This window comes from Corvus hawaiiensis, chromosome 9 (assembly GCF_020740725.1).
Source record: "Corvus hawaiiensis isolate bCorHaw1 chromosome 9, bCorHaw1.pri.cur, whole genome shotgun sequence".
NCBI classification, from domain to species: domain Eukaryota; kingdom Metazoa; phylum Chordata; class Aves; order Passeriformes; family Corvidae; genus Corvus; species Corvus hawaiiensis.
The window spans coordinates 10,547,017-10,561,040 of NC_063221.1; the positions used below are offsets into that span (position 1 = coordinate 10,547,017).

Here is a 14,024-nt window from a genome sequence, read left to right on the forward strand (position 1 = left end):
GCCTTTTTTTATCCCAAATGCTACCATTTTGTGAACTAATCAGAATATTACACACGAGAATCAGGCAGGACACTGTGCTATGTCTCATGGAAAATTGCACTTGGTCCTTTCTTATTTTATTTTTTCCTTTAATCAAACACAGATCTCATTCAGGCTGAAAGAAAATGCTTGGTTTCTATACATATGAAAGCGTAACACATCTTTCATGGTAGACCAAATCCCAGCAATAAAAGGTCTTCTGTCACTTCCTACAGGTTTGGAAGTTATTATCCCACCCAAATTTTCCCCTGTCCTTTCAGTAAGTGATATTGTCAGGGAACCCCAGTGGTAGCTGTGGATCTGTCTGGGGAAGCCCTCAGTCCTGTCAGTGTTGCCATTTCTGGAATCCATCTAAAAAGGTGGCTCTGAAGGAGATCCTGGAGGCACGAAGTGATACTGAGGGAAATGAAATCACACAAATAAGGAAAATCACAAGTAAAATGGATTTGTAAAAGTCAAACAGATGGGGACAGCACTGAACACCTGGGCTGTATCTGAACATGGGAAAAATGACTTTGTTATTTCAACTGAATGCTTGTGGCACCTCTGTAAGGTCCCCAAGTGTGATTATCTTGTTCTTCCCTAAGAACTGGACAGTGAGAGAGACCACAGTCTCCAGGATGCTTTAAACACTTTAAAACTACTAAAGCAATATTGGTAGAACCTGCTGCTAAGCAATTGTCTCCAAAGCAGTGAAGTTCTCTAGATGGGGTAGGCATGGAAGCTAAATTTCCACTCAGTATCAGCTAACCACTCTCCCTTGGAGGAGCACTCAGGCTGCTCAGACTGCAACTGGCCTGGACCCAGAGCCCTGAAACAACCTATTTCACCTCCAGAAAGTTTTGAGTCAAAGATTCTTAGCTCGTGATCACTTTTGTCCATCCTCTCCCAAAACTACTGATGAAGGAGGAAATAGAAGTATTCTTCCAGGAGAAAACACTAATTTATGACACTTCTGCCAAAATTTTATATAACTTGCCTGATTTCCTCATTACTTTGCTAATACATATGAGTTTGGGAATATTTTAAGGAAGGATGCAAGTATCAATCAGAAGAGTTACTCAGAGCCATAAAAAAAAGGATTTTGGAAATCACTGATAACATTTTTAGTTGAATTTAATGGCTTATTTTGGTATGAAAAATATAGATAGTCAGCAAGTATCAGGTCTGTGAGACTTCAGGATGGAACTTAGGCAGAGGATGAACAATCTCCAAACACTGCAACATGACCACAGCTGGGTACTTTAACAAATGGGTCATAATTGGTTTACAGGTAATTACAGGTAATGAGGCTGGTGGAGCCAGATCCTTTCAAAATCTGAGAATATATAAAACCAAAGCATGCTTGAATCTGTAATATTCCCACGGGGCATGGAGCTGAGCCTCAGGAGCAGAGGAGTGAGGTCTGCACTCAGGGGTATTTGCCTGAGAGGAGCCACTGCCTGGCCATCCCAGGAAAGAGCATCTGTCCTTGTGCTCAGGCAATAAATAACAACAGGTCAGTTGATGAGGAGATGTGAGTTTAGTCTAAGTTCAGACTGCAAACCCATAGTACGCACATATGAGGGATTTATTACCAGTGTAAGTGCAATATTGCAGTTTAAACAATAGAGAATGCCACACTTCACTCCAAAATAGATATGTCATACAGTAAAAATGTCTGATTGCAAGAGCTCCATGAAAGACCACCTGTCAGGCACAGCTCCTCTTGCTCAGGGCTTCCTGCCTCAGTGCACCAGCAACTGTACAAACATCCAGCAAGGCAGAGCCTGGAGGGCACACCCTGAGCCAGTGCCACTGTCAGGGGCTGTCTTGGAGCTGGGCAGGGCTGTGCTGCCCTGGTGTGACTGACAGGCAGAGTCTGGGCAGAGGGAAGAGATTCAATTCAATCACCATTTCCTCCATGGGTTGCCTAACAGATCACTGGCTAATTGTGTTTCTGTTTCACACCTCAGTTCCCCTCTCTGACAAAAGGCTGCCTTAAAGGCATTCTCCAAACTGAAAAGTACTGTTAAGAAATAAGGCATCAAGGATGGAGCTGAGAAGGAGGAACCAGTCAGGCTGCCTGTCCGACAGCAGACACTCTCGTATCTGAGATAGGTGGGATTAAAGGGAGGTGTATCAGAAATACCTTACACCTGCAGATAAAGGTGGATTTTGACCTGACACCACACACTAGAAAAATGCTACTTTCAGCCTGTATTGAGGAGATCTGAGTTCATCATCTGGCCAGAAACAGGGTGAGTTGGCCTCAGAGGCAGTATGTCTTGCCTTGAAGGACCAGAGGTAAATTCAGTGAGTTGAGCCAGCAGATTTTTTCCTATTTCCCAGAAGTATGATCTTCAACAAAATCTAAAAGTGTAGGGATTCTTCTTAAAAGAAAGACATTGACAAGGCTACCATTCCTTCCCAGAGTATCAGAGTAAAACTCTCTAATCTGAAGTACAATGTATTTTCTGTTAGTTATCTTTAGGTGGCAGTAAGGTAAAAGCATGGAGTAGGAAGTTAAGAGAATTTTCTACCGCATTTTCAGAGACCTTTTTCTCATGTACTATGCTGGCTATAACATAGAAAGAGATTTTCTAAAACACTTGCATCTTCAGCAGATATCCAAAAAGCAATTATCAGGGTTGGCTTCATCCAGTTCACATTCAGATGCAAACCTGTTGAATGCCAGCAATATTAATACAATGATTAGGTCCTATATTAGGTACGCAGGACTTGATCCAAGAATCCTTGAGGACAGTGGTGAGGTTCAGAGGTAGAGACACACGCACATGATTCTATCAACAACATGAAAGGAGACTTAAAAAAAAGACAAGAAATAATTCTGCTAACAAATGAAAGGTCTAAACAAAGTCTGAATAACTATTAACATAGCAGTTTTTAGATTTTTTTTTCATTTAAACTTTACCTGCATGCATTTCTTCCAAAGTCTCTCCTGAAGCTAAGCCACAATGATTTCTGTTGTCTCAAATCAACTTTCTACTAGAAAAAAACCCAGCCAGTAGGATAAAAACACACTGAAAGTTTTTCTGGAGGAATATAATTAGCGAAGTACCGTGACAGTGTCACGTAGCGCGCTAAGGCAAGTATTATGTAGCCAGTAAAGGTCTATCTTATACTATTAATATTTACAGTTGGAAGCAGGAGATGGCTGCAATCGAAGTGCTGCTCCCAGCAAAGGCTCGCTGCTGACTCGATACCTTCTTGTCTGACAGTGTGAAACAGTCACAGCGCTCCTTACTTCATCACCACTTGACAGCATCCTATTAATGCTAGGTAGCAACACATGGCTAGTTTGCAGGAGCTCAGCACCAAGTACGGAGGAGAATTCCATGGAACAGTTTTGAGATCGTTGGCTCCACTTATTAACAGAGAAGCAGGGATGGAAAGTGTCTGGCATTACAAAATCCGCCAGGAACCGTAACAGGCTGTGCTGTGCCATACACAGCTGACCCACCTCCTCATTATGCATCGCTGAACAGAACAGGTTCGCATGCCTACAGAAAGTGGGGAGAGGCAGGGCTCCCAATTTCAGCACAGGTTGCACCTGTGCAAGAGATCCAGGACCTGGGGGCAAGAGGACCTGACCCTGCTACCCATGGTGGCAGCCAGGGACCACAGCCCACAGAAGGTGGCTGCACCCATTTGTGATGCTGGGCTTTGGTGGGTACTTGGGGCTACCCTCAAAGACCTGATTACAGAAATAAAAGAACACCTACCACTAACATCACTAATTAAGAAAGTGGCCTTTAACCTCAGCTGTTGTGTGCTGAAAAGTGGAGTTTTGAGCAACTCCACATCGTGCACAAGTCAGGTTGTGCTGCTCCATTAAAGTTAATTGAGACTGATAATTCATAGTACATGCAAATCATGCCTGGTGAAAACAAAGTGCAAGGAAACACATTAGTGAGGAGAAGCAACAAGCAGGTATTCACTCAGTACTTCCAGACTGCAAATACCTCAGCAAAATATCTCTTTTCTTTTTTTTTCCCCAATACAGAAAAGATTGGAATCTAGAATGACAGATAAATATACTTGCAAAGAATCAGAAAAGCAGAAGTTTGCAGTAGGAATGGTTTAGTTGCTTCCTTGGCTTAGCTGTTGATAGCCCACATTACCCTTTCCTGCCCCATTCTCTTATCCAAATGCTGTCATTACCATCAGCCTCATCTTGAGTGTCACAACATCATCCTGCACACGCTGGTCTGACCAACACCTATGCAACCAAAGAAGAAAGCAGTTTCGAAATCCATTCTTCTTTCTCATCATTTCTACTATTTCTCTCTGTCTACCGAGCCTCTCTTCACCTCTTGTCCTTGGAAACCGCCCTGCCCTCATCTTCACCGCTGTAGCATCTTTTCCTGTTCTTCTCCTCTTTTGGGGTATAACCTACTGATGCCTTCACACCCACTTCACTCTCCCATGACAACAGACTTCCTCAAAAGGCCTGTGAGTTCTTCCAAATCCCTCTTCAGGTGCCATTTCTACTGTGGCAGCTACAGGGACACAGTAAACTCAATCTGGCCATATGCAAGGCAAAACCAGAAAGTCAGTGTTTTCAGTGACAGTCTTGAGTTTAAATATCTCCCATTGCTTCCTGCAAGATGCTTGCCTGATGAGGTTTTTATCCACCACCAAGATGTACTCATACGGAATCTGCTGTCTCAAAGCAAAGCAGTTATCCCCTGTGGAGAAACACCACCTGATACACTGTGCTGGCAGCCATGCACAAAAATAATTCTGTATGATGCCCCAAAGCATTTCCCAAACTGGAAAAGGATGTTGCACCCCAGAGACTGACACCTTTACTAAAACATTTGTCTAGTCTGCGATATAGCAGCTATGGGACAAACTCCTCCTCAGCATGGTTTGCCTGGATTTGCACCAGCTATAGATTTTTCCCTCTTATCCTTTCAGATTGCAGCAGATGGTGAAGTTCCTACACCAGAGGCTGTCGATACAATTTTAAAAGGCATCTCATAACAACACATTGGAGCTGCACATTTAATCTGTGCTGCACCACTCGGATGATCTTAAAAAGAGCTGGAGCACTTACAAAATCAGCACTGGCAGTTGCTGCAGAAGCGCTATCAAGGAGCCTTCTCAAAGCCCACAGCTTAATGAGAGCTGCACTTGCAAACTGCCACCCAAATCACTTCTCCCTGAGCAACCAACACACTGCTGCCTAGAAGGCATTCAATAACCTGGGAGACACTGATCCAGCAAAACACCTGATGGAGATTTTAGGGGACTGCTTATGTACTTCTGGCTCTTTTGGGTCCATGGCTGAGCTCATGCACTGTCTTGGGTGGCCAAACCCAGGAATCTTGTTCCTTCTGCCAAAGACAGTCCATTCCAGCCATACTAAGCACCTCTGTTTTCATGGCTGGACTGCTTTCATTAAACAGTTAGTATAAACCAGATATCAATACTACAAGTAGTTAAAGGAATTATAGTTACTGCAGGTAGTCTGATCTTTAGGTTTAATTCCTAAAAGTGAGCCTTCTGAGCTGGAAAACCTTCTTGGCCAAAAGGCTGATTGTGCCAATAGAAGGCCCCCTGAGCCACATATTACTGCACGTACCAGCACTGAGGAGGGGGAAAATTGTTTTGATTTAAACATAGCATTGTTTAAAGTGATCTGGGAATGGTCCTGCAGCCCAGTGTGGGGAGGAGGAGGTCTGGGTAAGCTGATCAGACTGAGAGATCAAGACTAATGTGAGCAACACCCTCGTTTCACTGAAGTCTGCTTTACAATTTAGTTGCAATGCTTCAGAGAGCTCCATCTCCAATCTCCAATTTCTTGCTCCACTATAATTAGAACAAAGTCCCTCATTAACTTCTGTAGTGTCACAACAGTGCAACTTCACGTGCCAGGAGGGAGGCTGTCAAAATTTCTTAATGAGGTGCTGTCTTTGCAAGCCTAGCTAAATCCTAGACTTCAATCATCTCCGTCTTCTTCATTTTCTCATGGACTGCCACAGATGTAACTCTTCCTTCCTAGTAAAGATTGCATTTTTCTGATCTATAACTGGTCAAGCCAGATGATCAACTTATCATTATAGCAGCTAACATGAATTCTCTCTATGCTTTTTTCTTGATTTCAAGAACTGTCAGAAAACTAAAAGTTGACAAGGAAGGAATCAATTAAAACTGTCAGGTGTCAACTAAGACAAACTATTCAAACTACATTTTATAAAAAACATATACTATAAAGAGGTGGTAGTGAACATAATTTCTTCAGAGATATTTTAAGAAAATATTCAGACAATAACACACACAAGAAAACAAAAAAAATTAAAATAATTACTTAAAATCTTTATGCTTCAAGATGAACTGCCTAAATACTGTGGATATTCTGCACACATCAGAAGTAGTCACCTAAGTTTTTTCTTCAGCAATGTCCATGGAGCAGGTACAGGACTCAGGGTCTCATTCAGGCCCTCCAGGCAGTGGGATTGTATTTCCCTGCAGCTATCAGGAAAATAACTGAGAGGCTGATGGCAGAAACAGCAATGGCAATGCTGGAAGTTCAAGATGTAAGGCAGAAATATTTTCAGAGGGCTACAGAGGAAGGTGAGGGACAACAGGATAGCCTCCTCCCAGTGAAGATGGGGTCAAGGGGAAAAGATGCAGAGAAAAAAGCAGTGATGCTACCCTGGATGTTGCCCTGCATAGGGAAGGCACCAGAGCCAATTTGTGGCAACCACAGGCCACCTCTGGGCTGGCTGACTGCAGGGGGAAGCAGCCACACCTTCAAGCCACTGAGATCATTTTCAGGTGTTCAAGGCTCCACAGCTGAATCTGGTCCTACAGACTGGCTTTGTTCTTTCTCATGAAGGAAGCAAAACTAGAGAAAAGCCCTGCAGCAGTCTTCCTAGGTCTGTTTTTAACTCTTGCTTTTTTGCTTCTCAATCTGAGAGAATTCAAACACTTTTCTTACCAGATAATCCTGAAGCTTGTTAGGCATCCGATTTACAGTACTGCAAATATTGCACCTTCCTGGAATCACTTCAGGGGCCAAGAGGGAGGACTATACAATGCAATTGCCACTTTTGAAGCCCACAGGATGAACTGAAGAGTTCTGAGCTGTGCAGAAGGAAAAGGAATTGGTGGTCTCGCTGATGATAAACAGTGGAAAATCAGCTAAGGTGCACTCAGTGCTGCTTCCTTTGTTGCCACAGGTAGCAAAGCAGCAAGGAGTAAACTGCTCAAGGACCTGAAAAATAACTGTGTATAGACACACTCAAAGATCAGTGCCCACATGGACAGCAGCATGAAGCAGGAAACCAGGATAAACCATTAAAGGATAAAGCAGTTAAAAAAAAAATAGGTGGTATTTATAAAATCTTTTAAAAAGTTGCCTTTTCCAGTGGCCTGTGCAGTGTTTGGCTTGACATGAATCTGTGCTCCTTAAATGAGTCCCAAAATGATGATTATTATTATTATTATTATTTCTTCTTCAACTCAACAGCCCAACAGCTCTTGGGACATGGTGGCTGGTGTTTAGCATGAACAGAGCAACTGCATTTTGCAGGTGATGTGAGGGAGAGCAACAGGTCACAGTTTGCTAAAGTGAAAAAAGAAAATCACAGAGAAAAGGACTTCCTGTGCCAGTCATTTAATGTACTTTTATTAGAACAAAGTCAATCTATAGATTTATGGCCACTTTACTGCTATTGAAAATAAACTTTAGCCTCACAGGCTGGGGTTATCAATGCATCTCATGATAACAGATTTGTGTGTGACTGACTGGATTTCTCCTTGAATTACACAAGTTCTTATTTGAATTCAGCCTGCAACAGAAGAAAATTCCAATAAGATGACTGTAAATCCTCTATGAAATAAACTCAGCACATCTATGGGACTTTTAATCAATTAAATGTCTTTTCTTTGGCTGCTCACTATTATCCCTATATGCCCCAAACCTTTCAAAGTAATTCTGACATGGATTAGGACTACTCAAGCCAATCGTTACCACAGCAAATGGTTTTGATCTGGGGGCAGTAAATCTGGATGGCACGGATCAGATGTTCTTACTGGGAATGAAGTGATAACCTTGTGAGTGGTGTCAGGACTCGGGATCCGGAGACTTCACCGGCAAAAGCTCCAGTGCACGCAAGCAGCTGCAGAACTCCCAGCAAGCCCCGCACGTGGCGGGCAAGGGAGGTCTCCGGGGTTTGCCAGGCCCTGTGGTTTAAAGCCTGCCTTGATGTCTCTGTCTGGAGACGCAGCCAGAATCATTCCTGAGAGAGTGCTGGAATGAAGGCAGATTAATCCTTGGTGCCCAGCCACAGAGGCTGGCAGGCTCCTGCCTCCAGAGCCCCTCACGCCTGCCACAGCCCACGGGCACAGCCCGCGCTTTCCCCGAGCACAGCCCGCGCAGCAGCGCCCCGAGGGAGCGCTCCCGGCCTCTCTCGTCCCTGCTGTCATTTCCCTGCCAGCACCACGGCTGCATCTTCTCTCTCCCTGGTCCGGCTCAGCCCTGCTGTCCGTGGCCACGCCGCTCATCCCAGTGTGGACACAGGGCAGGATTAGCTCAGCTCAGCCATGCTGATGTCAAACACCCAGCAGGAGGAGGCCCTGTGCATTTGGCTGGGCTCCCTCACGCTGCTCCGCTTTCCTTTGACACTTGGCACACGTGGAAATGTTCATTACAGCAAATCCCTAATGCTCCCTCTCATCAAATAACCATGTGGGAGCAGCTTGTTTAAAGACAAGCAAGCGTACATTGGGTTTATAAATGCCTCTGAGCTCTGACTTCTGAACTGAGCCCTCCTTATCCAAAATGTTCATCTACAAAACAGATCAAGGAACCAAAGCAGAACAATAAATCTATTTCCTTAACCAAATGAAAAGCAAAACCCGGAGCTACAATGAAATATTACTCTATTCAATAATTTATCTTATGCAATCTAAATATTCTAAATTATTTTAATCATTAAAATAACTCTAGAAAAATTAATCAATTTTGATGTGAAACCATCAGTGAAAGGCCAAAAGGCTTGACTTTAGAAAACGACAAAAATTTTTTGCCTGCATTTCTTCTCTTTACAGATGAAGCTATCCTCTATATGAAAACTAAATTGAATAATATTTTTTTTCCTTTTTTAGAAATTTTGCCAAAATAAACTTGTCTTGCTCCAGCTGACATCCAAAGTTATATAAATAGAATATCCCACATAAAATAACTTAGTAAGAAGCAGATAGGCCTTCCAATGGTAGAAAACTTCATTTTGTTGGTATCGTCTTGCAATCAGCATCCATTACCACCAAGGATGCAGCTTTTACTGGCAGACCCTCTATATTAGGGGCTGGGGAATTCTTAAAACTGTTCTATCACCAACTACCTTCTAAAACAGCTCATAAGATAATTCAGGTTGGAAGAGCCCTCAGGAGTCCTCTCAGTCCAGCCTCAAACTATAATGAGAATCTCTAAGGTACTGCCCAGCCAGTTAGTTAACCCTCCTTCATTTACCTTGCATATATTTAGTTATCCATAAGCAGTGCTGAAGTTACATTCAGAAATAGCTGTGATCACCATGTGTTATTTATTAGCAAGAACTATTTCTGAAAGACAATCACAATGTATGGGGGGGTCTCATAGGCTTCCCTGACAACAAAAGTTTTCAGCAAAAAAAGAATCTGTTTCCCTTCACAAGATTCCAGCTGTCCTGTGGCTTCTTTTTGTGCCAAAAAAGCACCTTCTTTCCAGAGCTTTCCCCTTCTGCTTTTGAAGCTCTAGGCCAAAGAACACCTCTTGTTGGGGGCTATGCAACAGCCTTGTGACAAACTGTATATTGCAATCTCCCAGGCACTCAGCTCAATGGCCAGGTCTTAACCAGTTAACGTGGGGAAGGGAACTGTGATACGAAGCTGGAAAGTGATATTGGAGTGTGGTCATCTAGTCCCTTAGGATGCCCCAGACCCACAGACAGGGGATCTGAGACATGGATGGAGCACCAGATGAGCAGCTACATACGTGAGTAGCCCCAGGGCACTCTTTGAAACATCCCAGAGGTTCACAGTCCAGAGCCATCCACAGTGGAAGCACCAGCAAGATTTACCAGAAAAGCCTGATTTGGGACCTTTAATTTCAAACTGCATTTTTAATGACCACTCCCTTCCTTTATGCAAAGTGCACAGTATGGTCAGTGACAGAAAGCCTCTTTTCCACTGCTTCAGCAGCACTAATGGTACTAAAAATGTTGTTCAATCCTTTTATTTTTGGGATCACTAGTTACAGTTATTTCAGTCTATCATCATCACCAAACACTCAGTGAACAGACTCTGAGATGACAGGGGACAGAGCTTTTCAGATATTTTTTTTCCACATCAGCCAGCTGATTTTCCAAATTAATGTAATAATTCAGCCATTAATTACTAAAGAAGCAGTTGATTTTGATGGGACCAGACTGCAGAGCCTTCTGGCAACTCTTGTTACCAGTTCAGTGCAACTGCTAAGGGGGTACCTCATATTGGAAACTTCGGCAGGGAGCTGTGGGCTGATAAACCAGGGGCCATCACTGGAACATCAGGGGGGGTTTGATCAATAGAATCCACCTAAAAAGATGAAGTAAAGGCCTTTTGTTCACATTCAGAAATTAGAAGCAATGTAGACATAGAAATAAAATTAGCTGACGTATCTGATCATGGTAAAACCCCCAGCTCTCCAAATGTTAATCAGTGGGGTAACTTCTTTTACACATTGGCTCAGGATAGGTAAGGTTTCTCTAATAAGTAACTATTGCAAAATGAAAGAAACCCCTATTACAATGATTTTAATTTGAGAATAGGATTTAGGTGTGTGACTCCATTTTAGCAAGTTAAAGGTTTTTTCTTCACCCCAATTCTTTGCAAAAAGTTCTTCTTTAAGAAATCAAATTCATTTGAAGGTTACCATAAATGAAAATGTCTCCATAGATACAGACAGATATGCTTGCAACAAGAATGGAAAGAGTATGGACTGGAAAACAGGAGACAGAGTTCAGAAATTTCACGTATCAGAGGCGAGGCCATGCCATCCATTTGCCTGTGGTAGTGAATTTCTTTTGCAAATGGCCTGTTCAACCCTAGGATCAGAGTTAACCTGCACTATCTTAGTCCTTATTTTCCCAGAGCTGGCAATAAAAATAAAAGAGAGCTTCTGAGAACAAAAATTCCATTAAAAATTTGCTGCCTCTCTGAGAAAAGAGAAACAAGGGTCATATAGTCCAACAGAATACAGAGCAAAACTAGGATCTCAAATATGTCTGTAACACCCTGCACAGAGGAAATAACCTTCCCAATCCAACACAATTTAATAGACCAACAGGCTTCGTGCCACCGTGTTTTAGAGCAGTAGTCATTCGGTCTGTCACTTGCATTATATTATTTCTATTGGGAAAAATGTTTTTAAAATCACAGGGACAATATATTTAGCCATCAAGGACAGAGGAAAATATCCTAGTCGATCATTTATCCCCTGGAGAGAACCCCTGAGCCAAACCTGCTTTTACTATTATAGCAGGACCTTTTATATCCGTGTGGAAGTGGAGAGAGGAAAAAAAGAGGCAGGATTGTTTTAATGTTTTTTCCCTCTGGCATCGTTGTTCTCCTGCAAAGGCATGAGTCCAGGGGATACACACACAAAGCAGCATCCACTTCCAGGGCATCCATCGCTGAGTGTAAAATCATCCTCATGCTCTGGACTGTGGTTGCTCTTCCTTAGAAATGACGAGTAAGCAGGTCACCAAAATATCCTGCAACATGGAGTGTCTGACTGGGAAATGGGCTCTGACCTGCTGTTTTCCCTTTCTAAATATTTGGGGATTTGAAAGTTCAGCCTCCAGCGCACATTCATCTCGGGCAGTTCAGCTGTCACTTGTAATACAAATCAAAAGATGATGGATGGCAGAATCTGCCCAGAAGTTCAATTCCTGCTAGGGTCATTCTGTCCATAGTGACCACTTTTCCACACTAACCACATCACTTCGTTGCTCTCCTCACCCTAAGCACTTTTTACAGATGAAAGTGCATACATAGATGTGTATAAAACGTTCATCTACCAACTATAAAATTTCTCTGGTCTAAAGCTTTCCAGCTGACAGATTGGTTTATGTGAACTCTGCTTTCTGACATTATTACATTTCCCACTGCCATGTGAAAACTGAAAAAAACCAAAACATCAGAGCATCCTTACGTTCATCCTGTACTGTACTGCTTGTGTTTCTGTAGATGAAGCTATGAAGTCTGTATGTGGAAGAAGGGCTGCATGAATATTTTAAAACTTATTTGTGAAAATATACTGATTATGCACTCTTGTGCAGCCTCTATACGCTCATTTCATGCAAACACACTGGTAGAAAAGCTTACTGGTAGGAATGTCTGTAGAAACACTACATTTTACAATATTTAATGTAAGAAAATTTTCTATATATATAAATATATGTATGTATATAAATATTCATAAAAATTTCACTCCTCCAGCAAGATAAACAGAAATGTGACTCAATATATATTCAAATTAGCTCATGTTTAATTTGCAGAAGCAAAGACCAGCAATAGCGTGCTCACAAGCAAATTAGGAATAATGAATTGTTATCGAAGTGATTAAATAATTGCTGAATTACTACTGCAGCCCACAGACATATGAACTTACAGGTCATTTTCAAAGTAAGGAAGCTGTCAAAAGGAATGGGTCCTTACATGAAATTCATCCAGCTCTGCCTTGAACACTAAGCGTTTGCTGAGGAGCCCAAAGAACAAAATCTGGAGGGGTTAATACCCTACCAATAAAGGGTGCTTCAGCAGTAGCTCACCTGTGCAAAGCCCTGTCCACAGAATGGTTTCTGTTGTCCTTCCCGGGTAGCTCAAGTGTGTCTCAGCCTTCTCCCCAGGGCAATTATATTGCAACTGTTTCAATCCCTGCAGCTGCCAGCTGACCTGATCTCGAGCATATTCACCTCCATCGGCTCGGTGACGCTGGCCCTGCTGGTGGTGCTCTCCTTGGCCATGGTGGTCTTGGCCGTCACCGCCAACAAGCGCGCGACGCAGGGCACCTACAGCCCCAGCCGGCAGGAGAAGGAGGGCTCCCGGGTGGAGATGTGGAACATGGTGCAGCCACCGCCCATGGAAAGACTGATCTAGAAGAAAGCAAAGCCGCTCCTCCATCCTCAGACACGGCGGAAAGGGGACACTGTACATATGTTAGATATATTCATTTTCCTTCTGATAAATATTTACAGTGATTCTGGGCTTTCACTGCTTTCCTTTTAAGTTCAATGATGTGAAAAATCTTTTAGCATTTAAGTGAACCAATGACATTCATCGTTGCTTTGGACCAGCCCATCCAAGGACAATTTTTATTTGCACTGGAAACTCCATCCTTGATAATCAGCAGTAGGCATTACAGACAGTAATGGCTCCTGGGATAAATGCAAGTGCCTGTCCCAGACACCGCACGGATAACAGCTTCTCCTTTGCACTCTCCTTTGGCTGCCTAGCAATCACTGCTGCAGAGGATGATGCAGACAAATCAACTAAGCCTGTACAATAAAGACATTGTAATTCTGTTATCAAAGGGTTTAGTACTAGAGCTGTGTCTCAGTGTATCTTCTTTCATCTGTTAATCAGGGATTAAAAGGAAGCTGTGTGAAAATTCTCCAAAATAAATGCTTCAAATTTGGTTTTCTTCCTTCTGGTTGTTTCTTTTTACTTGCTGCCCCTCCACCTTCTAGTAAAATGAAGGTGAAATGAATTTGAGTTTCCACAAAAGCACCTATTTCTCCTAGGATAAAAGACTATGGCTTAAAATACCCAGTGGGCACAACCTGACCTGTTTGGAGACATGGAATCTAAATATCCCAAACAAATTGTGTGCATCCACACTACTGCCTTTTTCCTATTAGAATATTACCCAATGGGCCCTTTTAGAAAATTACTGCTTCTCACATTGCAAACATACATTGGCTGCCAAAAAGCATGCTTAGAAATGCTTC

General features: G+C 42.7%; 1 protein-coding gene across 3 annotated transcripts in view; it reads left to right on the top strand.

The window, feature by feature from the left end:
• Positions 1 to 14,024, top strand: part of CRB1 (crumbs cell polarity complex component 1) — a 143,969-nt gene that overhangs the window by 82,847 nt on the left and 47,098 nt on the right. Inside the window, exon 12 of one of the 3 annotated variants that reach the window (XM_048312177.1) lies at positions 12,958 to 13,711. The exons of the other annotated variants lie outside the window; for them this stretch is intronic. Coding sequence (XP_048168134.1) covers positions 12,958 to 13,173 — 216 coding nt within the window. The 3' untranslated portion in view covers positions 13,174 to 13,711. Of the gene's footprint in view, positions 1 to 12,957; positions 13,712 to 14,024 lie in introns of those variants that run through there. 3 annotated transcript variants of the gene reach the window in all.